Below are 24,610 nucleotides of genomic sequence, written 5' to 3'. Positions count from 1 at the left end.
GGAATTAAGTTCTTAACCCAAGGTACCACTGTAATAAGTTTGTTGGTTAACTTTTCTACTAGGGCTGTTTCCCATACATTTGGGTACCAGCCGTCAATGTTCATTCCTGAGACGTCCTTCCAGTGTCTAGTTATGATGGTTCTTGCTGCTGAGAGGAGAGTTCCTAGTCATGTGCGTGTGCATTGTTATCCTAGAAGATATTTAATGTATAAACTAGGTGCAACTTAATGTGCTTCCATACAACCCATTTATGTTGAGCATTCATCCTGATTTGACTGCACAGCGATTAGATGACCCTGGCAACTCAATGAGCATTCATTCCAATTCTGCAAACTGGATTTGCCTGTATGCGATTGAATAATTATTTTATTTTATTTTATTTTTTACATACCCCACTCATCTGGCTTGGTTTCCCCAGCCACTCCGGGCGGCTCCCAACAGAATATTAAAAATACGATCAAACATTTAAAACTTCTCCTGCTCCTGCCAACCTAGCAGTTCGAAAGCACATCAAAGTGCAAGTAGATAAATAGGTACTGCTCCGGCGGAAAGGTAAACGGCATTTCCGTGCGCTGCTCTGTTTCGCCAGAAGCGGCTTAGTCATGCTGGCCACATGACCCGGAAGCTGTATGCCAGCTCCCTCAGCCAGTAAAGCGAGATGAGCACCGCAACCCCAGAGTCGTCCGCAACTGGACCTAATGGTCAGGGGTCCCTTTACCTTTACCTTTAAACAGGGTTGCCTTCCAATGTCTTCTAAAAGTCAGGTAGTTGTTTATTTCCTTGACATCTGGTGGGAGGGTGGTCCACAGGGCAGGCACCACCACCGAGAAGGCCCTCTGCCTGGTTCCCTGTAACCTCACTTCTCGCAGGGAGGGAAGCACCAGGAGGCCCTCAGCCCTTGCCAGAATCCCACCCGAAAACAGCAATATTCTGGAACTTCCCCTTTGGATGCTTGGACGCTTGCAAACCATCTAGGAGAAAGAAAAGTGCCTGCTTACTTTTCACGGTTTCTTTGCCATCTTTAGTGGTGGTTCCTTCATCAAACTTTGGGTTGTTGACCAGGTTGTGCACTCCTAGGACAGCTGTAAAAACCACCAACAAGAGTACAGGTGTAAGCTTCAGCTATCATCATCATCATTTATTATTTCTACCCCGCCCATCTGGCTGGGTTTCCCCAGTCACTCTGGGCGGCTCCCAACAGAATACAGTGGTGCCTCGCAAGATGAAAAGAATCCGTTCTGTGATTCTCTTCGTCTAGCGGTTTTTTCGTCCTGCTAAGCAAGCCCATTGACGGATTAGCGGATTAGTGCTATTAGCGGCTTTTAGCGGCTTATCTGCTGATCGGATCAGCTGATAAGCGGCTTAGCGGCTTAGAAAAAGGGGGGGGAACCCGCAGGAACTCGCACGGCATTGTCGTCTTGCGAAGCAAGCCCATAGAAAATTCGTTTTGCGAAGCACCTCCGAAACGGAAAACTCTTTCGTCTAGCGAGTTTTCCGTCTTGCGAGGCATTCGTCTTGCGGGGCACCACTGTATTAAAAACATGATTAAACATCAAACATTTAAAACTTCCCTATACAGGGCTGCATTCAGATGTCTTCTAAAAGTCAGATAGTTGTTTATTTCCTTGACATCTGATGGGAGGGCGTTCCACAGGGCGGGTGCCACCACCGAGAAAGCCCAGCAATATAGGATTTCAATAGCCCAGCAATGGAAAAATGGGGGGGGATCTACATTTGCCTTTGTGCTATAAGAACTTACGGACTTGGGCTACTGAGTCATAGCTATGCCTTTAAAGTACAGGCGTCCTAGCATCCAGGGGGCGTTAACCCTCGATTGTGGTCCCAGTCCAGATTGGGAATCCCAAACCTGTAATCAGGGGCGAGTCTCCTTTGTTTCTTTTCTTTTTTTTAAGGATAGTGAGGGGACAAAGGGTTAAAGCCCTCCTGTTCCCCATGCTAAGGACCCAATCCAGATCAGGTACCCCACACTAGCCTTTGTGTGCAGGGGGGAAAGGCACAGCTATGTAGCTAACAGAATGTTTGATTTGGATGGATGTAATAATGGAATAGGGACGCGGGTGGCACTGTGGGTTAAACCACAGAGCCTAGGACTTGCAGGTCAGAAGGTCGGTGGTTCGAATCCCCACGACAGGGTGAGCTGCCGTTGCTCGGTTCCAGCTCCTGCCAACCTAGCAGTTCGAAAGCACATCAAAGTAGAAGTAGATAAATAGGTACTGCTCTGGCAGGAAGGTAAACGGCGTTTCCGTGCACTGCTCTGGTTTGCCAGAAGCGGCTTAGTCATGCTGGCCACATGACCCGGAAGCTGCACGTCGGCTCCCTTGGCCAATAAAGCGAGATGAGCGCTGCAACCCCAGAGTCGGCCACGACTGGACCTAATGGTCAGGGGTCCCTTTACCTTTAATAATGGAATACTGAATGCTTTAGTTTATACAGTATAAAATATGCAGGGATTTATGTTATGCAAAATGAACCATGGAAAGAGAAGAAGGGAAGTCTTTGATATTTTAAGGTTATTTAAATGAATATTCTAAATTGTAAAACAGAAAATTTTACACACACTCAAAACAGAATGTGTTTTTTGGTCCTGTCAGCTTATATTGCAGCATCATGGATGGACCCCTTGAGAAGCGTGGTAGGAGTTGAAAAAAAAACCACAGGGCTGTTGCTGCCAGCTGTGTTAAGACACCCAGGCCCAGTTTGAGATAACCCAACTGTTCAAAGATGGCAACAAACCTGCTAGATCGTACAGCTCAGTGTCAGAGGCACTGGCCAGGGCTTCTTCTAATTCTGGATCCAGAGTTACTTTCTCCTCTGTGCGGGTTTCTATTGGTCTTTCTTTAGGGATAAATGCTTTTCCTTTAAAAAGAAAAAAGGGAAAGGAAGAGAAAGCAAATTAAACTGGATGGTGGTGATGTAACCATCAGTAAGACTGGCAGGGTCCACCCACTTAAGAATTTATTCAGAGAGAAGTTGTATGGATCTTTGTGTAGTGCGAATGCCCAGATTCTGGTAAATGTCGTCATGGAACACGTGACTGCTGACCATCCCGGGCAAATGTTGGAAAAAGGAAAAAAGATGCCTGTTTATCCACTTTCCAGACCCATACTGTTGATGTTCTGAGTGTTCAGATATTCTCAATGTTGTATTATTATTATTATTATTATTATTATTATTATTATTATTATTAAATTTCTATTCCAACCTATACCCGAAGGTCTCAGGGCGGTTCACATAAAATATCAAATCCATAAAATCAAAACAAAACCAACAACCCAATAAAAAACCCCAAAAGAGCCAGCATTTTAAAAAAGGGTGTGGGATGTAGATCAAGTCAGGCAAAGGTCTGGTTGAAAAAGAACATTTTTGCCTGGCACCTAAAGGTGTGTAATGATGGCGCCAGGCGGACTTCCCCGGGGAGAGCATTTCACAGACAGGGAGCCACTGCAGAGAAGGCCCCGTTCTCGTGTTGCCACCCTCCAGACCTCTCGCGGAGGAGGCACACAAAGTTGGGCCTCAAAAGATGATCTCAGGGTCCAGGTAAGTTCATATGGGAAGAGGCGGTCCTTGAGGCATTGCTGTCCTGAGCCGTTTTAGGCTTTATAGGTCAAAACCAGCACTTTGAATTGGGCCCGGAAACTAACTGGTACTTTGTCTAGGATTATCAGCACTTGATTTCAGATGCAGAGTGCCTGTATCTTTCGCCCTCCAGATGTTACTGACCTACAAATCCCCTCATCCCCGGCCATTGGCCATGCCTGTCAGAGCAGATGGGAGTTGTCGTTCAGGAACATCTGGAGGACCAAAGGGCCCCAACACCTGCTCAACTCCATCTTGCACCACCCAGGGTGGTGCCCACAGGTGTGCACATGCCCACAAGGCCTCCCCTGGCTCCCACAGGGCCTTCTCTCCCTGCTGAAATTATTTTTAATAGAAGCAGCCTGCTGTGGCCAGTAGAATAAGTTGCGGCTAGATGTGGTGCCAGCAATAATTTCTCCCGCCTGCCAATCTGTCCCCAGGCTCCAAAAAGGTTGGTGAACCCTGATGAAGTAGAATTTTGGAGAACTGGAAAGCTTGCTTGATGTTTTGTGACCTTTTAGGTAGTCCCAATAAAGATGTTGTTCTACAGTTACTTTTGAACCATAACATTCTTTTTTCAAACTGCCTTGTTGTTTACACTCAACAATGTTTAGGCAACATGATGACCATATACATACGTAACAGACAATCTTTATAGAATTCCTTTTTGTAAAGTGATATGTCATGCAGGTCATCGTCTGTAAAATTTTATTTTCAGCTTATGAAGCAATTCTATATTCTCCCACCACGCTGATGAAGATCTAAAAAACAGCAGTCAATATCCAGAATCTCTGTTCAGTGTTGGAGATTATATTTACTGAATTTCAGAGACTTTGAGACTAAGATTTCATTTTGAACTTGTTATTGTTTGAAGGAATTCTATAAAGATTGTCTATCACATATGTATATGGTCATCATGTTGCCTAAACATTGTTGACGTTCTCTTTGCAACACAGGGGTTTGTTTGGATACTGTTTGTTGTTTACACTCAAGCAGAATATAAATTTCACAAAAGGAATAAATGAAATTAAAAGAAATGCTACGAATTCAGTTGTTGCTCGTTTTGAAACACGGCCAGCACCCAAGTATCTTTTTCTTGAACTGAACGCTAAGCAGCTGGCTTTCATTATGAGGGTTTTCCAAGACATTTGCATCCTGGCCTAGGTTTTCCCACCAGCCAACGTCATCTCATTCCCTATGGATTCCGACAAGAGCAGAGCTAGAACATCACGTGCATTCTCCTCTCATTTTATGAATCGGATGACAAAGGCAAAGCTTTCCAAGGATCCGACAACCCTCTAAGAAGCACCCCTCTGTGGGAACATCCCATCACACAGAAGCCTTCAGAAAGCCTCACAGGCTCTGAAGAACTGTCTCCACAAAGCTGCGTTGCCTATTTGATTGCTATCATCCGATGGACCCTAGATTTTACAAAGCACTTTCTGTGGGAATCAAACAAACATGATTTCCCCCGCATGTTACCAGAAGTTCTGTGAGGCAACCATGTTGCAGCAGCACAAAACATTTGTCAGCAGAACAAGTTGGATGACCATCTGTCAGAAATTTTTATTTACCGTATTTTTCGCTCTATAGGACGTACATTTTCCCCTCTAAAAATGAAGGGGAAATGTGTGTGCGTCCTATGGGGCGAATGCAGGCTTTTGCTGAAGCTTGGAGAGTGAGAGGGGTCGGTGCGCACCAACCCCTCTCGCTCTCCAGGCTTCAGGAAGCTATCCGCAAGCCTTGGGAGCAAGGCGGGAGTGCTCGCCGGGCTCCCAAGGCTTGCAGATAGCAGCCTGCTTCCTGAAGCCCAGGGAGCGCTTCGCAGTGCACCCCGGGCTTCGGGCAGATATCCGCAAGCCTTGGGAGCCCGGCAGGAACTCCCGGCGGGTCCCAAGGCTTGCGGATAGCAGCCTGTTCTGGGGTCGGGGGTTGGGGGAAGCTCGGGCTTCCCCCGCCCCAGCCCCGCGCCTGGGGGGGAAAATAATTTTTTTCTTTATCCCCCCCCCCTATGGGCCGGTGCGCCCTATAGAGCGAAAAATACAGTATTTTATTTTCTTGCAATTCCTGCGTTGCAGGGGATTGGACCTGAATTCATCTTGGGGGAACCTTCCAAGTCTACAGCTCTATGATTCTTTAAGTGGCTTTGTCTTAGCACTGCACTGGATGTAGCCCTACATTCCAAATCTTGCATGAGGTTCATTACTGCCACTGATGCAGCTGGTCCAGCTCTTTGAGCTCATCATCTCTTTGCATTAGTTTAATAAAAAGGTAAATTTATAGCTGTTCTTCATGGTTTTTTCCACCAGACCTAGGTGTGTTTGGCTACTAATGTGAAGAACCCAGACAAGAAGTGAACTAGGTGGGTCTGAGTCAGTTTAAGGCTGCTTCACGCATTCGAGGAACAAGAGACAAATAATGATTTTGCCTTGTGATATTTAGTTGCTTGTATTATTTTTAGGGAGGTGATTCATAATTTCCAGACTTAGCAGCTAGCAATACTATGACAACTCCCAAAGGAATGCCTCCACGCTAGTACATCTCCCCATATTAGCAATCCCCATTAAAACCTTATTTCCCCCTACAATATATTCATGATAATGATGATAATAACAATAATAACAATAATAATTGCTGCAATTTATTACCTGCCCTTCACCTTAAGGTCCCAGGGCACGTTGCAACAATTAGAACTGTGTATTAGTAAATAGTAAAAATGCTTTTTTTTAATGCTTTTGAATTATGGTGCTGGAGGAGACTCTTGAGAGTCCCATGGACTGCAAGAAGATCAAACCTATCCATTCTGAAGGAAATAAGCCTTGAGTGCTCACTGGAAGGACAGATCCTGAAGCTGAGGCTCCAATACTTTGGTCACCTCATGAGAAGAGAAGACTCCCTGGAAAAGACCCTGATGTTGGGAAAGATGGAGGGCACAAGGAGAAGGGGACGACAGAGGACGAGATGGTTGGACAGTGTTCTCAAAGCATGAGTTTGACCAAACTGCGGGAGGCAGTGGAAGACAGGAGTGCCTGGCGTGCTCTGGTCCACGGGGTCACGAACAAAATGACTAAACAACAACATTAGTAATTTCTGTCTCTAGCTCAGCAACTTTTCCCTTTCTTTGAAGCTGATGGCTTCTCTATGGAACACTTGGACATCAGTATTAAAGCACAATATTTAAAAGTTTTCACCTAAAATTAACACAAAGAAAGTGGGCTCTAAAAACGTACATTCCAAGTGTCAAAAGTGAAGGTAAAGAGGTCCATTAAGTACAATAGCCTAGTGGCAAATTCAGAAGTGTAGGGTCCTTGCATGATAGTCACAGCCGTGCCCCTTCAAAGATTATACAACCTCCTAAGATTCCTAAGAAAATACGAGCAGCCGCTCTATCAAATTCCTTCCCGATTCCACAGCCTTCCTATGAAGCTTTTGGAATTCTTTCCTCCCGCCCTGCTTCCCCCAGCTTATTCCACAACATAATCAAAACCATACAGCTGACTTTAAAGCGCGCGCGCGCACACACACACACACACACACACAACTGAGCATTCATCTTTTTTTTTTTTTAAATATTTTATTAAGGATTTTCTTGTTTTACAGAAGTGTAGTGCCTCATATATATTTTTTCCCCATGTAACATTTTTACAAATCTGTTTCATTTGTTGAGGCATTAGGGGGAGAAGAAAATAAAAATAAAAATAAAAAAGGAGAGAAAAAGGAAGGGGGGGTGGAGAGAGGGAAGATGGATAAGGGTGGGATTGGGTGGCGGTGTTTCTATTATGTTTAATGTAGGTAGAGTTTGGTGTCAGCGTGCTTTTGTTGTTCACTTGTGTTCCTTTGGTGGTGAGAGAGGTTGGGGTTGGCCTAGGGTGTGATTGTTTGCTTGTGATTGGCTGTGGTGATCTTTGTTTTCGTGTGTGAGTGAGGTGGGTGGGTGTTTTGGATCAGGTTAGCCATATTGATTTGTATGCTGTTGGTGGATTATTGTCATTGTCCTGTTGGGCTGTGTGTGTGATAAAGGGGAGCCATACCGGGGTGAAGGCATCTTCTTCTGTTTGTCCCCGTGTCAGTTTCAGTTTATTAGTTAATTTTTCTAGTAGGGCTGTTTCCCATACTATTTGATACCATTGGTCCATGCTTACTCCTGACAGGTCTCTCCAGTGTCTGGTTATGGTGTTTCTGGCTGCTGAGAGCAGGTGGGTTATGAGTTCTTTGTGGTGTAAATGGGCATTGTTGTCTTGGAAGATGTTTAGTAGGGCCAATTCTGGGGTGGTGTCTATTACTTGCTTAGTTATTTTACAAATTTCTTGTATGGCTGTTGTCCAGAACAGTTGGATTTTGGGACACTCCCACCACATGTGGAAGTATGTGCCTGTGGAGGTGCACCCTCTCCAGCATTTTGGTGAGGTTCCTGGGTGTATTAGCGCTAGTTTCCTTGGTGTTAGGTACCACCTGTAGGTGAGTTTCAGTGTGAGTTCTTTTCTTTTCGTTGATATGGATTTAAAGGGGGGTTTAGACCACATTCTGGTCCATTGAGTGGGGTTTATCTCATAGCCTATGTCATTCTCCCATTGATTTTTGATTGCGTCTAGGGGATTTGCGAGATTTTGGAGTAGTATTTTGTATATTGCGGATACCATCCCTTTACCGTTTCCCTTTGTTGTTAGAAGGAGGTTTTCGAAGGTTGTCAGGGGCCTAGTTGCTGCTGATTTTACTGTTGGGTTGTTTAAGAGGGCATGTAGTTGGTGTTGTGTTAACCAGGGCATTTGGGTGTCTTCTAGTTTGTCTTGTATTTCTTGTGTTGACAAGGGTTTGTTATTTTTATAAAAGTCTATTAGGCGATACAAGCCTTTGGTTCGCCAGGTTTTTATCTTGAGGTTTTGTGCTGCATGGTGGAATAATGGGTGGTATGCCAGGGGGATTAGTGGGGATGGGGTTGGGGATAGTTTGCCTATTTGTGTTTTCCATGCTTTGAGCATGGTCTGTGTGTACCTGTTAAGTGTTGTGGGAATTTTCTTTAGTTTGTTTGGGAGGAGTGGGTATGTTGTGGTGCAGGTGTTTTCAATTGTGTCCTTCTCTAGGTGTACCCATTGTTTTGTCTCATCTTCTAGTATATATGGGATTATATGGCGTATTTGGTTGGCGTTGTAATATGCTTCTATGTTGGGGATTCCCCATCCTCCTTCTGAGGTGGGGAGGTGCAGGTATTTGGGGCTTATTCTTGGTTTTTTATGTGAGAAGATGAAAGAGTGTAGTTTTCTCTGCCAACTGTGAAGTTGGGTCTGAGCATTCATCTTTTAACCAGCTGGTTGACACTGGAGAGCTCTTTTTGTTCAAGTATTCCCTAGCGAAGCCATTGACTTCAAAGAAAGGGGAAAGTTGCTGAGCTAGAGAGAGAAATTACCGAATTTTTCGCTCTACAGGACGCACTTTTTCCCCTCCAAAAATGAAGGGGAAATGTGTGTGCATCCTATGGAGCGAATGCAGGCTTTCGCTGAAGCCTGGAGAGTGAGAGGGGTCAGTGCGCACCAACCCCTCTTGCTCTCCAGGCTTCGGGCAGCTATCCGCAAACCTTCGGAGCGCTCCCCCAGCCCCGCAAGCTCCGGTAGCGGCGGCAAGGCTGCGTGCAACCTTGCCGCCGCTCCTGGACCTGTTCTGGGGGCTGGGGTCGGGGGAAGCTTGGGCTATCTTGGCTTCTGCCCGGCTGGAGAGGTTGTGCGTGGCTAAAGAGGAAGCCAAGACAAGATGGATCCCGCTGGCTGTCTTGGCTTCTTTGATCTTTGGGGCTGAGGGGGGAAATAATATTTTTTTCTTTATTTCCCCCCCTAAAAACTAGGTGCGCCCTATGGTCCAGTGCGCCCTGTGGAGCGAAAAATATGGTACTAACTGCAGGGCTTTTCCAGGAAGAAGAGTGGATTTTAAACTCTCGCCTCCGACGGCACTCTTTCTGTCCCTCTCCCTGATGTGGTACATACAGGTACAGCTGAACCTTGATTCCAGAGTGAAACATTTGCGCATGCGATGGTGTTTTTCTTTTTTTAAAAGCATCAATAGACTCACATGCACCATCTGTGCAATATCACACTTTGGCACTACGTGCGATACGAAAGAACATTCCTACTTTGCCCCAGACCAGGTCTCAAGGTAGAACTTTTTTGGGTGGGGCTAGAATCTGGAAGTTGTGGGGGAGGGTCCCCAAAGCTGGGAGTGGGGTTTTTTTGGTCGGTGTGTGTGTGTGTTTCAATACATCCATGGGGAGCAAACTCAGCGGTGAGGCAGCCATGCATTTCCCTGTCCTTTTTATTTTTAAACTGGTCCTTGCAAAAAGTACAGTTTTGAAATATTATTTTTTAAAAGCTGGGAGTGGGCTCCGCTGTGCATCAGTGTGGAAGGACAAGGGAGCTGATGGCTCAAGTGCCGTGTGTGCACCAACAAAAAACCAGACTGATTTACCTATTTTAATAATAATAATAATAATAATAATAATAATAATAATAATAATTTATTATTTATATCCCGCCCATCTGGCTGAGTTTCCCCAGCCACTCTGGGCGGCTCCCAATCCAGTGTTAAAAACAGTACAGCGTTAAATATTAAAAACTTCCCTGAACAGGGCTGCCTTCAGATGTCTTTTAAAGAGAAGATAGCTGCTTATTTCCTTCACATCTGAAGGGAGGGTGTTCCACAGGGTGGGCGCCACTACCGAGAAGGCCCTCTGTCTGGTTCCCTGTAACCTCACTTCTCACAGCGAGGGAACCGCCAGAAGTCCCTCAGTGCTGGACCTCAGTGTCCAGGCTGAACGATGGGGGTGGAGATGCTCCTTCAGATATACAGGACCGAGGCCGTTTAGGGCTTTAAAGGTCAGCACCAACACTTTGAATTGTGCTCAGAAACGTACTGGGAGCCAATGCAGATCTCTCAGGACCGGTGTTATGTGGTCCCGGCGGCCACTCCCAGTCACCAGTCTAGCTGCCGCATTCTGGATTAATTGCAGTTTCCGGGTCACCTTTAAAGGTAGCCCCACGTAGAGCGCGTTGCAGTAGTCTAAGTGGGGCTTAGTCATAACTAGAGTATGCACCACTCTGGCGAGACAGTCTACGGGCAGGTGGGGTCTCAGCCTGTGTACCAGGTGGAGCTGGTAGACAGCCGTCCTGAACACAGAATTAACCTGCGCCTCCATGGGCAGCCGTGAGTCCAAAATGACTCTCCACCCAGGGAGTTTGAATACTGAATTAGATTTCAATTGTTTTATTGAAGTTTTCTGACAATATGGCTACTGTTTGTGTTCTCTTTGCCAGATTTTTGGATACTGTCTCTTTAAATTTCCTGAAATTTTATGTGATTCATTGCACCTGTGGGTAGCCTTTATAACACTACCAGGGTTCTGCCAACAGTATCAGCTTACTATACTTCTAAGCCAGGCATAGGCAAACTTGTCACTCCAGATGTTTTGGGACTACAATTCCCATCATCCCTGACCACTGGTCCTGTTAGCTAAGGATGATGGGAGTTGTAGTCCCAAAACATCTGGAGGGACAAGTTTGACCATGCCTGCTTTTAAGTGATTGCTGATCCATGGCCATTCACAATTAATTTGGTATGTATTTATTATTGGTTGTTTATATGCAGGCCTGTCATTTCAATCTTTGTATTGTATTTGAATGTAATGGATTTCATTTTATATTATTGCCAGCTGAGGAAGAATTATCATTGAAACAGTTCATTATCCTGGAAGAACTGTTCTGTCAGAGCACCTATCACCTCACATTTGTAGGATATTGACTGTGGAAAGGCATTCTCCTCCATTTCTGTGATCTTTGACAGTGACTTACCAACCCTACAATTCCTGGTTATGGAACAATTATTTGATTCCTATTATTTGTGACTCCATGCACATATTATACACCCTTGTGCAAATTAATTGAAACAAAGCATGTTTTCTATCTTACTCGTAATCCTGTACTCAAAACAAACACTTAAAGTCAGTTGATCATTATGGTGTCAGAAGCCTGCAGCCAATACAAGGAATGATGCGCTCGCCACAATATATTGAAGTTCTACGAAAGAGAGCTCTTGCAGAGCTGGAAAAGAGGTATCCTGATGGTCCTGGGATATTGCAGCAGGACCTAGCCCCCTGTCACACATCGAAAGTGGTGAAGAAATTCATGACAGAGCAGCAAACACAGGTACTTGATTGGCCAGGGAATTCCCCAGACGTAAATCCCATTGAGAATTTGTGGACTGTATGCAAAAGTCGCCTCCATGCTGTAGAGTGTACGACTATGGAGAAGCTCATTCAGGCGCTGATTCAAGTGTGGTCCAGGGATCCGAAAATCAACAGTGACTGTTCGAAACTAGCAGACTCCATGCCAAACCGTGTTCAAACGCTGCTTAAAAATAGCGGAGGTCATATCCGTTACTAATGTGAGTTTTGTACATATATTGCACTCATTTCACACGCTAGCAAGGTTATGCTTAAAATTCTACAAGGAAGGCTCAAGCAGTATGTGGACCGAGAACTCCCAGAAGTGCAAGCTGGATTTAGAAGAGGCAGAGGAACCAGAGACCAAATTGCAAACATGCGCTGGATTATGGAGAAAGCTAGAGAGTTCCAGAAAGACATCTACTTCTGCTTCATTGACTATGCAAAAGCCTTTGACTGTGTCGACCACAGCAAACTATGGCAAGTTCTTAAAGAAATGGGAGTGCCTGATCACCTCATCTGTCTCCTGAGAAATCACTATGTGGGACAAGAAGCTACAGTTAGAACTGGATATGGAACAACTGATTGGTTCAAAATTGGGAAAGGAGTACGACAAGGCTGTATATTGTCTCCCTGCTTATTTAACTTACATGCAGAATTCATCATGTGATGAATCCCTAGCCAGAATTAAGATTGCCAGAAGAAATATCAACAACCTCAGATATGCAGATGACACAACACTGATGGCAGAAAGTGAGGAGGAATTAAAGAACCTTTTAATGAGGGTGAAAGAGGAGAGCGCAAAATATGGTCTGAAGCTCAACATCAAAAAAACGAAGATCATGGCCACTGGTCCCATCACCTCCTGGCAAATAGAAGGGAGAGAAATGGAGGCAGTGAGAGATTTAACTTTCTTGGGCTCCATGATCACTGCAGATGGTGACAGCAGTCACGAAATTAAAAGTCACCTGCTTCTTGGGAGAAAAGCAATGACAAACCTAGACAGCATCTTAAAAACCAGAGACATCACCTTGCCAACAAAGGTCCATATAGTTAAAGTTATGGTTTTCCCAGTAGTGATGTATGGAAGTGAGAGCTGGACTATAAAGAAGGCTGATCGCCAAAGAATTGATGCTTTTGAATTATGGTGCTGGAGGAGACTCTTGAGAGTCCCATGGACTGCAAGAAGATCAAACCTATCCATTCTGAAGGAAATCAGCCCTGAGTGCTCACTGGAAGGACAGATCCTGAAGCTGAGGCTCCAATACTTTGGCCACCTCAAGAGAAGAGAAGACTCCCTGGAAAAGACCCTGATGTTGGGAAAGATGGAGGGCACAAGGAGAAGGGGACGACAGAGGACGAGATGGTTGAATAGTGTTCTCGAAGCTACCAGCATGAGTTTGACCAAACTGCAGGAGGCAGTGGAAGACAGGAGGGCCTGGCGTGCTCTGGTCCAGGGGGTCATGAAGAGTTGACACGACTAAATGACTAAACAACAACAACAACAAATGTGAGTTTTGTACAATAAACTACATTGTTTATTTCAATTAATTTGCACAAGGGTGTGTGTCTTCTGCTTATGAATTTTGAAACGGTATAATGTTATGAAAATTTTGTTAGTATATCATTAGCTGACGTGTTGCTTCTTGTTGTTTTGTGTGTGAGCGCAGCCATTTCAGCAGTTGAAAAAGAAGTGCGGGGAGAGTCTCAGCGCAATGTCACACAATACAAATGCGCAAGTGCCTCCGCTTCCATAAATCTGAAACAGTGCAAGGTGCGCTGCTCTGAGACTGGCTGTCCCTCTGCTTAACTGCTGACTGGCTTGTCGCTGCCTCAAGGAAGGATAAGCTCAGGCCTGAGCCTCCAAGGCAGCCACACACCCCCTCGGTCATTGCCAGCTCTCACAACTGAAGGCTGGTTCCCCTTTCCTAGCAGGCCCCTCTTCTTCCTTCCCAGAAGTGGAACTGGCTGGAAATGTAAGGAAACTGAAGGTACATTCTTTCACCTTTGGTGGACGTGCCCCAGGATTAAGGCTTTCTGGGAAATGATATATAATGAATTGAAAAAGGTATTTAAATATACCTTCCTGAAGAAACCAGAGGCCTTTCTCCTGGGCATTGTCGGCCAATTGGTGCAAAAGAAGGACAGAACTTTTTTTATGTATGCTACAACAGCAGCAAGAATACTCATCGCTAAGTATTGGAAGACACAAGATCTACCCACTCTGGAAGAATGGCAGATGACGGTGATCGACTACATGGAACTGGCTGAGATGACTGGCAGAATCCGAGACCAGGGAGAAGAGTCGGTGAAAGAAGACTGGAAGAAATTTAAAGACTATTTAAAGAAATATTGTAAAATTAATGAATGTTAGAAAGATGTTGGATAGAAACTAAGCGGTTTCCAGCTGTAATGCTATAGGAGATATGAAAAAAGGATTATAAATGGGTAAAAGTTTAATGGTAAGGATTTGCTGAACTAACAAACTGAACTGGAATACAAAGAAGGGAAGTATGAGGAGGTCGGAGGAAATAAGGGTATGGAAGTTATGTTATTGAAAATTAATGTGTGTTTTTAACTGCTTATTATTTTGTATGTTTATTTTTTATTTATTCTTATATTCAAAAAAAAATTCAATAAATATCTTTAAAAAAAACAAAAAACGAAGTGGAACTGGCAACACCCCCCCAAACAGCTCAGTTCCAGTGAGGATCAGGCTACGAAAGCTTTCCAAACAATCGTCGCCCTGTCATTTATACAACAGGCTCTGCCAAAATAAATATTGTGGTCAGAAACACCACATAGATCACACGCCCTGCCAGCCTCGCTCGCGCCTGACCCTTACGCAACGACGATAATGTGTTGCCAGCTTCGAATTAGGAGACGCATCTTGTGCAAGAGCCTGGAAGTCTCCCACAGGGCTCCTTTGTACGGCAAAAGGTTATCGTAGCAAGACAGCACTTGCAGGAGTCCAGTTTCAGACAACCTAGAATCATAGAATCATAGAGTTGGAAGAGACCACAAGGGCCATCGAGTCCAACCCCCTGCCAAGCAGGAAACACCATCAGAGCACTCCTGACATATGGTTGTCAAGCTTCTGCTTAAAGACCTCCAAAGTAGGAGACTCCACCACACTCCTTGGCAGCAAATTCCACTGTCAAACAGTTCTTACTGTCAGGAAGTTCTTCCTAATGTTTAGGTGGAATCTTCTTTCTTGTAGTTTGGATCCATTGCTCCGTGCCCGCTTCTCTGGAGCAGCAGAAAACAACCTTTCTCCCTCCTCTATGTGAACCTGTCCTTAGATACAATTGTTCATGCGCACCCCACCGGAATAATCCTGGGAATTGTAGTTCACCCCTCACAGAACTATAATTCCCAGCACCCTTGACTATAATTCTCAGGCGGCTTCTTTTTTTGGTGGGGGTGTATACAGCCTTAAGGAAGCTTGAAAACCAGCTTCCCCAGTTTGACCAGTTGTTGGACTCCAACTCACATCAGCTCCAGCCAGCATAAGCCTATGGTCAGGGGTGATGGGAGTTGTAGTTCATGCAACACCTGGACGACCTTATCTTCCCCATCCTGTGTCCAGGTGCAGACCTTATGGCTACACCACACCATGCCCGTTTTTATGGGTTTTTGTTTTTTTGCTTTTGCGTTACACCCACCCTGAAAAGAAACTCTGCAAAACTTAAAAGCTGGCTCACTGTCTGAAGGCAACCCTGTTTAGGGAAGTTTTTAATGTTTGATGTTTTGTTGTGTTTTTAATATTCAGTTGGTAGCCACTCAGAGTGGCTGGGGAAACCCAGCCAGATGGGCGGGGTATAAAAAATAAATTGTTGTTGTTGTTGCATTTTGCCTAACCGTGGATTTAGGACAAAACAGCTTCTGACTGAGGGGACAGACCAGAGACCAAATTTTGATTTACCAGGGTGCACTTATACAAATCACTTGGGAAGACAGGCAAACTAATATCAGTGTACTGGAAGAAGCAAAGATCACCAGTGTTGAAGCACTGATTCTTCATCAACTTTGTTGGACTGGTCATGTTGTGCGGATGCCTGATGATCATCTTCCAAAGCAACTACCGTATTTTTCGTCCAATAGGATGCTCCGTCCCATAGGACGCACCTAGTTTTTTTTGGGGGGGGGAAATAAAGGAAAATTTTCTCCCCTTTATTTCCCCCCCCCAAAAGAAGGTCGGGGAAACCGAACCAGGTCGAGGAACAGCGGGATGGCGGCGCTGCGCCTCCCTGCTGTCCCCCGAGCTTGTGGGGCTGGCCGATGTCTGCCTGGCGCGAGGGGCGCTCTGCTTCAGGGCACCCTGTCCATTGGGCGGCAGGCTGCTATCCACAGCATGGGGAACCCTGCGGGGAACTCCTGCAAGGCTCCCCACACTGCGGATGTCTTCCTGAAGCTTGGAGAGCGAGAGGGGTCAGTGCGCACTGACCCGTCTCGCTCTCCAAGCTTCAGCAAAAGCCTGCATTCGCCCTGTAGGACGCCTCCAGATTTCCCCTTCATTTTTGGAGGGGGAAAAGTGCGTCCTATAGGGCGAAAAATACGGTACTCTATTCCAAACTTAAAAATGGACTGGTCATGTTGTGCGGATGCCTGATGATCGTCTTCCACAGCAACTACTCTATTCTGAACTTAAAAATGGAAAGCGTAATGCTGGTGGTCCACAAAAGAGGTTTAAAGACTCTCTCAAGGCAAATCTTTAAAAAATGTATAAACACTGACAACTGGGAAACACTGGCCTGCGAGTGCTCCAGTTGGAGAACAGCCTTTACCAAAGGTGTCATGGGCTTTGAAGATGCTCAAACTCAGGACAAAAGAGAGAAACATGCTAAGAGGAAGGCACGCTTGGCAAATCCACACCGTGATCAACTCCCGCCCGGAAACCAATGTCCCCACTGTGGAAGGACGTGTGGATCCAGAATTGGCCTCCACAGTCTCTTACGGACTCATTGTTAAAACCGTGTTTATGGAAGACAGTCTTACTCAGCTACGAGTGATTGCCAAAGAAGAAGAATACAAATCATATGTTAAAAGTCTGACACTTGGCACTGAACTTCCATTGCTAGGTTGATTTTCAGCATGAGGCCACCCATTTACCCCGCCATTTTGGCCATCCGTGAAGATGAGGGCTTACCTTTTTTTTCTCCGGTGAAGGGCACGACATCCTCTCTGTCTTGGTGCTCCAAGGCTTGTTTTTCCAAGTAGGACAACAACCGCTCTCTGTCAAAAGGTCCTGTGGCAGGTTTACTGGTCTGATCCTTCTGGCGGAAGCCTGCCGGTAGAAGCGCATTCTATCAAGGCAGACATGAGAGAGGGGAGCAGAGAGTCAGTAGGATGGCAAACTGCTGTCTTTATTTGGAGCGATTCTTTAGGTTCCCAGAGCAGCTAGGACAAGGCAGTCCCTGTGCGCAAGCTTACTATCTAAAACACACGACACAAAAGGAAAAAGCGAGGGGTAGGGAAGAGGAAAGGGGAGCGCAAAGCCAGGTGCACATTTTTGAAGACTGGGACACACATTCTTAAATAGTAGTTGAGTCCCTACCAGAGAAGAATGGCAGATTAAGTTGATGGATTGTCCCGAAATGGCAAAAATGACCGGAAGAATCAGAAATCAGGAAGAAAGACCAGAATTTTAATAAGGAATGGGGGAGGGGGATTTATAATTTATCTTAAAAAATCATTGTAAACAATTAAAATCGTTAGCAGGATTGTAATAACACTTGTAGTTTAATGGTGAATTTTGGATATAATGGAGATGTAAAAGATTTGGATTATTTTATGATAATTATCATAAAAGATGCAGGAGGAAATGATTAACAACAGGACCCACAAAGGGGAAGAGGGGAGTCCAGGAGATTCTCTGGAATCTTGTTTTTATTATCTATGTTGGATATGTGAGTGTAAAACTTTAATTTCAATGAATAAATAACTATCCTGATGACCAGCTGAAATTAAAACAAGCTTCCGGATGGAAGGAGCCAGAGCTAGTGTTTGCCCTTGTTTTCCATCTCTCCCACTGCTGTAACTTGCTGCAATCACTGCTGCCAGACAATAGTTGAGAAACGGTGGACTTTCAGCAAGTTTCGACATTATCTCTAATTTTACACTCAGTTCTTGCGTGTGCTCATTAGGGAGCAAAGAACGATGAGACAGGAGCTTCCAAAGGAGCACTGAAAACATTTTTTTTAGCCCAACGCCAACACATTTCAAGTCTTACAACCCTTCTCCAGGAGCACTATGCAAGTGAAATTATATACCGTCAATATTTAATGCCTATCCAATGAGTGGCATATCATTTATTTCAGCAAAATAGTAATTATTATTATTATTATTATTATTATTATTATTATTATTATTATTATTTCAATACCCCAGCCACCCTGGGTGGCTTTAGCATTAAAAACAGAATAAAACTTCAGACATTAAAAACTTCCCTAAAAATGTTGTGAGAAATAAAAAAAGAACCGCTATGGCTGCTACCAAAAAAGAAACAGAAGAAAAGCTCCCTTGAGCCTTTCAAAAAAATGTTGTTCCCCTTGAAATTGCCCCTTAGGAACAATCAAATTTTGGTAGTTCTTCCTACCAGCTCACCTTCATCCTCCACGGGTCGAGTTTTACAATACATGTAACTCTGAGCTTTGTGAAGATTTTGATTTGTGATCCTTAAGGCTAAAATCCAATTACTCTTATTGATTGGACTTTTTACTTGTCCTTCACCAGAAGGTCCCAGAGCAGGTTACAACATTGTAAAACTACAATATTAAAATCAGATAAAACAATCTACGATATGAGAACAGAGTGGGTCCTAAATACATATGGGGTGTCAGAGTGAAGAGGTGTGTCTTCATTATATGATGGAAGTTGTACAACGAAGGTGCCAGACACACCTCTCAGGGAATGAAATTTCACAGCTTTAGGGGCTGCCACAGAGAAGGCCCTGCCCAAACCCTCCAACATTTCTCTGATGAAATTAGGGGCATCCCAATCCATCACAATAATTTTACTATTTATACCCCACACATCTTACTGTCTTTCCCCAGCCGCTCTGGGCAGCTTCCAACACATATAAAAACATAATTAAACATTTAAAAAAACCCCTTCCCTATACAGGATTGCCTTCAGATGGCTGGGGGGGGGGGTGCCAGATAACTCTATACCCTCCTACATTTCTCCAATGAAAATAGGGAAACTAAGGCCTGGGGGCCGGATCCAGCCCAATCGCTTTCTAAATCCAGTTCGTGGACGGTCCGGGCATCAGTGTGTTTTTACATGAGTAGAAGAATGTGTCCTTTTATTTAAAATGCATCTCTGGGTTATTTCTGAGACCTGCCTGGTGTTTTTACATGAGTAGAATGCATGTTTTTATTTAAAATGCATCTCTGGGTTATTTGTGGGGCATAGGAATTTGTTCTCCCACCCCCCCCAAAAAAATATAGTCTGGTCCCCACAAGGTCTGAGGGTCAGTGGACCGGCCCCTGCTGAAAAAGCTTGCTGACCCCTGTCCTAAGGAAAAATGGAATCAAATCAGAAACTGGGATGGCTTCTCTAAATCAGGGAAATCCCTGGAAGATAGGGACACTTGGAGGTCTGCCTCTCCTGACCTGTCCTGACCAAGGACCCCATGAAATTCCAAAGACAGTAAAACTACCAAGAGGGCCCTCTCTGCTGATCTTAAGAGAGTCTCCAGGGAAGATGGTGGTCTTTCAGATATGAAGGGTCTAAGTTGTTTAGGCTCTTAAACACGAATGTCATGTTTGGTACACACCTCTGGATCCAGATCATCAAGAACACTTTCCAGCTGCTTTAGCTCATCCTCAGAGAGTTTGTTGAGAATTTCATCTTCGTTGATGTTCTTGTATTTCTCCAACTCTTTCCGGAACGGCACCGACATGGCTCTTTCTAAACAGGGTCCTTTGAAGGTTGCCTGTCACTCATTCAAGAGTCAGTCTTCCTGATGCCTGTGAAAAAAGTTATATTTGTTTTTTGCTTAATAATAACAAATATATATATATATATATATATATATATATATATATATATATATATATATTATATGCCAACCATCAGATTGGGTTTTTATTTTATTTTATTTTACTGTAGATCTCAGGGCAGTAGTTCAGCCCTCAAACTTCAACACTAGTTTCCTTTCCCTCCTTGCTTATCACTTATTTTCAAGCTAGAGCTTTCCTGTTAAGTCTCCGTATAGGAATTCAGAACTGACAACCACCAGGGCCTGATTTCAGAGTCAGTCTGGCCCCACACGTCCCTTTCGCAAAGGTTAGGAGTCTGACAGTAGGCAGGGGGTGGCAGGCCAAGTTGACCTGGTTGGTTTTTTGAGGAGGTGTCGCATGTGTTATGTCATGCATGTGCAATGCCCTGCCCCCAACGGTGTTATGTACTGAAGTTCTCACCCTGGGCCAGCAGGGGGATACGGTAGATAGTTCAGGTCCACATATGCAAATAAGGGATCAAAAGTGACGTTCAGTGATTGGATAGTTACAGAAAATGGTTACTGTTGCGTTCTAGTGGAGCTCTATATAAGCAGGCTGGCTGAACCCTTCGGTTCAGTTCTGTTCTGGCCTGTGAATAAACAAGAGCTGTTTGAAAAAGAAAAGAAAAAGAGAGAACAGCTTTTTCTTCTCACCCACTGGTCCTGTGGAATCCTAGAAGGCTGGCAACCCTAATAAATCTTAATAGATGAACAGGGTTATGCGAAACTAGGAGCCAAAGAGAATTAGTATAATCCTTTGCCGTTTTCTCCTGCTAAATACTGGCATTAGTTTTACAAAAGCTGACTTGATCCACATTAGAGCTCACACTACACCCCTTGCCCCCCCATTTTAAAGATAAATGTCTCCGAAATATTGCATGCAAACTGTTAACAGCCACTTTGAAAGATGAGCAAGGAACAGGGCTGAACCTTTAAGAAAACATCTAAATAGCGATTTTTTAAAATAAAATATCAACGAAATGCAAGTACTCCAGCCAGCAGTAATGCACAAGAAGGAAAATATTTTTTAGAACTAAATGGAAAAAAATGCCTCTCTTGTCTCTTGCATCTGAGTTGTTATGAGGTCTAAAACTGGGGAGTAAGGCTGCAATCGCAACCTCACTAACCTGGAGTAAGCCTCACTGAATTTGGCTGCAAGTGTAGCTTTCTCCTGATTGAACAGCAGAGTGTTTGAGGACTGGGACATTCACAGGGAAACCAAAATGCTTGTTTACAAAGCTATTGTACTACCAAACTTACTGTATGCTTGTGCAACACGGACCACTTACAAACGCCATCTCCAGCTCCTCAAAAGATTGTCTCTGAAATCAACAGTATCTCCAGAAAATTTTGCACATCACTTGGGAAGACGGGCAAACTAATGCCAGTGTACTGGAAGAAGCAAAGATCACCAGTGTTGAAGCAATGATTCTTCAACATCAGCTTCATTAGACTGGTCATGTTGTGCAGATAACTGATTATTGTCTTCCAAAGCAACTACTCTATTCCAAACTTAAAAATGGAAAGCATAATGCTGGTGGTCCACAAAAGAGGTTTAAAGACTCTCTCGAGGCAAATCTTTAAGAATTTAGTATAAACACCGACAACTGGGAAACACTGGCCTGCGAGCACTCCAATTGGAAAACAGCCTTTTCCAAAGGTGTCATGGACTTTGAAGACGCTCGAACTCAGGACAAAAGAGAGAAACTTGCAAAGAGGAAGGCATGCTTGGTGAACTCCTGCCTGGAAACTTATGTCCCCACTGTGGAAAGAGGTGTTGATCCAGAATTGGCCTCCACAGTCACTTATGGACCCACTATTAAAACCATGTTTATGGAAGACAATCTTACTTGGCTACGAGTGATCGCCAAAGAAGAAGAAGAAAGATGAATTCTGAGTAGTCGTAGTTAGGATTGCACTCTTCAGGTTGTGTATCCTGTGTTCTATTCACAGTTGTCTCCTGATGTGAATGAACAGGATGACCATAGCTTTGTTGATTTCAATGGGTCTATTCTGAACAAAACAAGCATTCAATTCAGTCAGGAGTGGGAGCCAAAGATAAGAGCCAGGGACCAAGATAACCTGTTGTTTCAAATCTCCTCCATTCAGAACTCATTCTCTCCAATGGCATTACACCAGTATTCCTTTCTTCCGCAGTACAGGGCAAGATAAGAGATTCATTTGTGCACTAGTCAGCTGGGGAAAGAAATGTTTACTTCTCCAGCTCTTAGGAAATTGCCATTTAATCATATGATTACCATGCTTGCCTTGCTAATTGGATTCTCCACCCTTAGCCTTATGCAAATAAACTGTGCCATGCCCTGTCTGAGAGCCTTATCTTGTCTACAGCTTGAGGCTCTCAAAGAGTTCATTGGTCATATCCTCTGTTATTCTCATTCCCTTCCCCTCCCCTCCTTCCTTCTCTTTTTTGGCATACTCTCCAAGCAACTTGCTCACTTGGGTAATGGGGCTCATTAGAGCGAAGCAGAGCTTGCCAAGGTACGCAGCAACGAAGCAACAACAACTCAGCAGAAAAAGAAGAAGGGTCTAATGCACATTCTTGACTGGGTTGTACTTGCCCGCACAAAATAACCAGATTATTCCACAAAAATATGAATCACTGCTCATCTTATATGGACTGAACTTTAGATAGGAGTCCAACTGCCTCCAGTCTGCAGATACAGCACAGCGTTCACAGACCAGAAAGCAGTATTTTATATAATACTTTTCTTAAGTACTGGGTAGGGAGCCTCCATGATTGTCTTTTGGCTGCCTGGAATGGGTCGTGGAACTGTGATCATGCCTCTTGCTTGCCTGGAAGCCTACCATTAGGCAAAGGGGGGCAGCTGCCTCAGGCAGCAGTGGTGGGGAGTCAGGCAGAAATGGCGACAGGGCTAGGCCAACATTTTGCTGCCTGAGGCAAACCAGAAAATAGCATGACTAATTCGCTTCTGGCGAATCAGTGCAGTGCACGGAAACGCCGTTTACCTTCCCGCTGGAGCAGTACCTATTTATCTACTTGTACTTTGACGTGCTTTCGAACTGCTAGGTTGACAGGAGCAGGGACCGAGCAACAGGAGCTCACTCCGTCACGCGGATTCGAACTGCTGACCTTCTGATCAGCAAGTCCTAGGCTCTGTGGTTTAACCCACAGCGCCACCCGCATCCCTCTTTTCAAGTTTATACATTTCACCAATTTTACAATCATTCTGACATTTTGAAACTTGACTTCCTTCCCCCCTCTTTCTGCGGTTCCTTAAATTTATTTCTAATATCTTCTGCATATCCAAATTAACTTTATTTGCTCATTTATTTCATCTTCTTTAAATATGTACTCTTACAAAACTGCAGGTTATTACAATAATCCTGCCAATGTTCTTATCTGTTTACAATGTATCTGTAAATATTAAATAAACCATCTCCATTCTTTTATTTTAAAAAATGTTATCTTGATTTCTTATTCTTCGCCATTTCTGTATATTCCATAAGTTTTTGTATCCATTCCTCCTTTGCTGGGACTTCTTCTTTCCATTTTTGGGCGAGTACCATTCTTGCTGCTGTAGTCGCATACACGAGTAAGTTTCTATACATTTTGGGTAGTTCTGTCCCTATAATTCCCAAAATAAGTTTGAGTGTCTCTGACTGACTGAAATGTGTCTTTGGAAGGCGAGAAGGTACTCTGGTGGTGGGAAAGCAGTCATCCCCACCTCCCCAAAATCACACACACACACAATTGAAAAGGCTTCTATTTGACCGAATCTGGTCATTCTCTAATGGACTGAGTCAATCAATGCTTTTTTTTCCATCTCGACAAAGATGCCCATGTAACAATATGGCTATTTATGCAAACCAGCCCCCTCTTCCTTTGATCTAGAGAAAAATGGAGCTCAGCATTAGGGAACAGAAGTGGGGGTGGGTGCGAAGGGTCACCCTTCCACTTTGATGTCTGGGAAACCTCCAAAAAATAGTGCAACAAGAGCATTTTATGGGCATGGAGTCAGAGTCTGCAGGGCAACAGGTGGGCAGCCAGGTCTGGATCAGGCCTCAGAGCTGACACCTGAAGTGGTTCTAAAGGAGGCCCCAGAAGAAACCCCAAAAAATCTGAAGCTTTTCTACCAAGGTTTACAGAAATCCCCAAAAAGATGATTAAGCTGTTTATGTATGTTACAACTTGCAGCTAGGATTCTTTGCACACTAAAATGGAAGGAACCCAAAGAATGGATAAGAAAGGTGATGGACTACGCAGCAAAGTTAACAACCAAAATAAGAGGACCTGATGACGAAGGTTTGGCGGAAGAATGGAAGACTTTTTCGGAATATATATAAAAAAGATATTATTATATGATTAATATGAGAGCAGCATTTGAACTATGAGTGACAGAAGAACCTAAAGATTAGAGTAGCATTGTTAAGATATGAGGGAGAGAAGGGAGAGAAATAAAAGCACCATGGAAAAGGAGGTGGGAAGTCGACAGAAATAACAAAGAAAAAACGTATTAATAAAAAATATGGTAAAAAGGAGGCCCCAGAAGCAGTGGTGTAGCGTGGGTTGTCAGCACCCGGGGCAAGGCAAGTAATTTGCGCCCCGTAACCTGTGGATTTGCGCCCCCTAACCCTAACCCCCAGATGTTGCGCCCGGTGCGGCCGGCCCCCCCTGCACTCCCCACGCTACGCCACTGCCCAGAAGAACCTTCCAGACCCTCACAGGAGCCTTCCCCTTAACCTGAAGAACCAGGTGTCCCCACCACATATCAGCAGTCCAGCAGCACAAAGAAGTCCACCTGAAGGGAACCTCTGGAACCGAG

At 44.4% G+C, this 24,610-nt stretch overlaps 1 protein-coding gene across 1 annotated transcript in view; it reads right to left on the bottom strand.

Moving 5' to 3' along the window:
• The window catches only part of TMOD2 (tropomodulin 2), a 50,595-nt gene that overhangs the window by 15,864 nt on the left and 10,121 nt on the right, over positions 1-24,610 (bottom strand). Inside the window, exons 2-5 of the mRNA XM_082198767.1 lie at positions 19,581-19,773; positions 16,950-17,106; positions 2,755-2,877; positions 999-1,082 (exon numbers count right to left, since the gene is read on the bottom strand). Of these exons, the coding sequence (XP_082054893.1) occupies positions 999-1,082; positions 2,755-2,877; positions 16,950-17,106; positions 19,581-19,706 (490 nt within the window). The 5' untranslated portion in view covers positions 19,707-19,773. The remainder of the gene's footprint in view (positions 1-998; positions 1,083-2,754; positions 2,878-16,949; positions 17,107-19,580; positions 19,774-24,610) is intronic.

Source organism: Podarcis vaucheri, assembly GCF_965113315.1.
Source record: "Podarcis vaucheri genome assembly, chromosome: 14".
Taxonomy (NCBI): domain Eukaryota; kingdom Metazoa; phylum Chordata; class Lepidosauria; order Squamata; family Lacertidae; genus Podarcis; species Podarcis vaucheri.
This window is presented reverse-complemented; position numbering and strand designations above follow the sequence as displayed.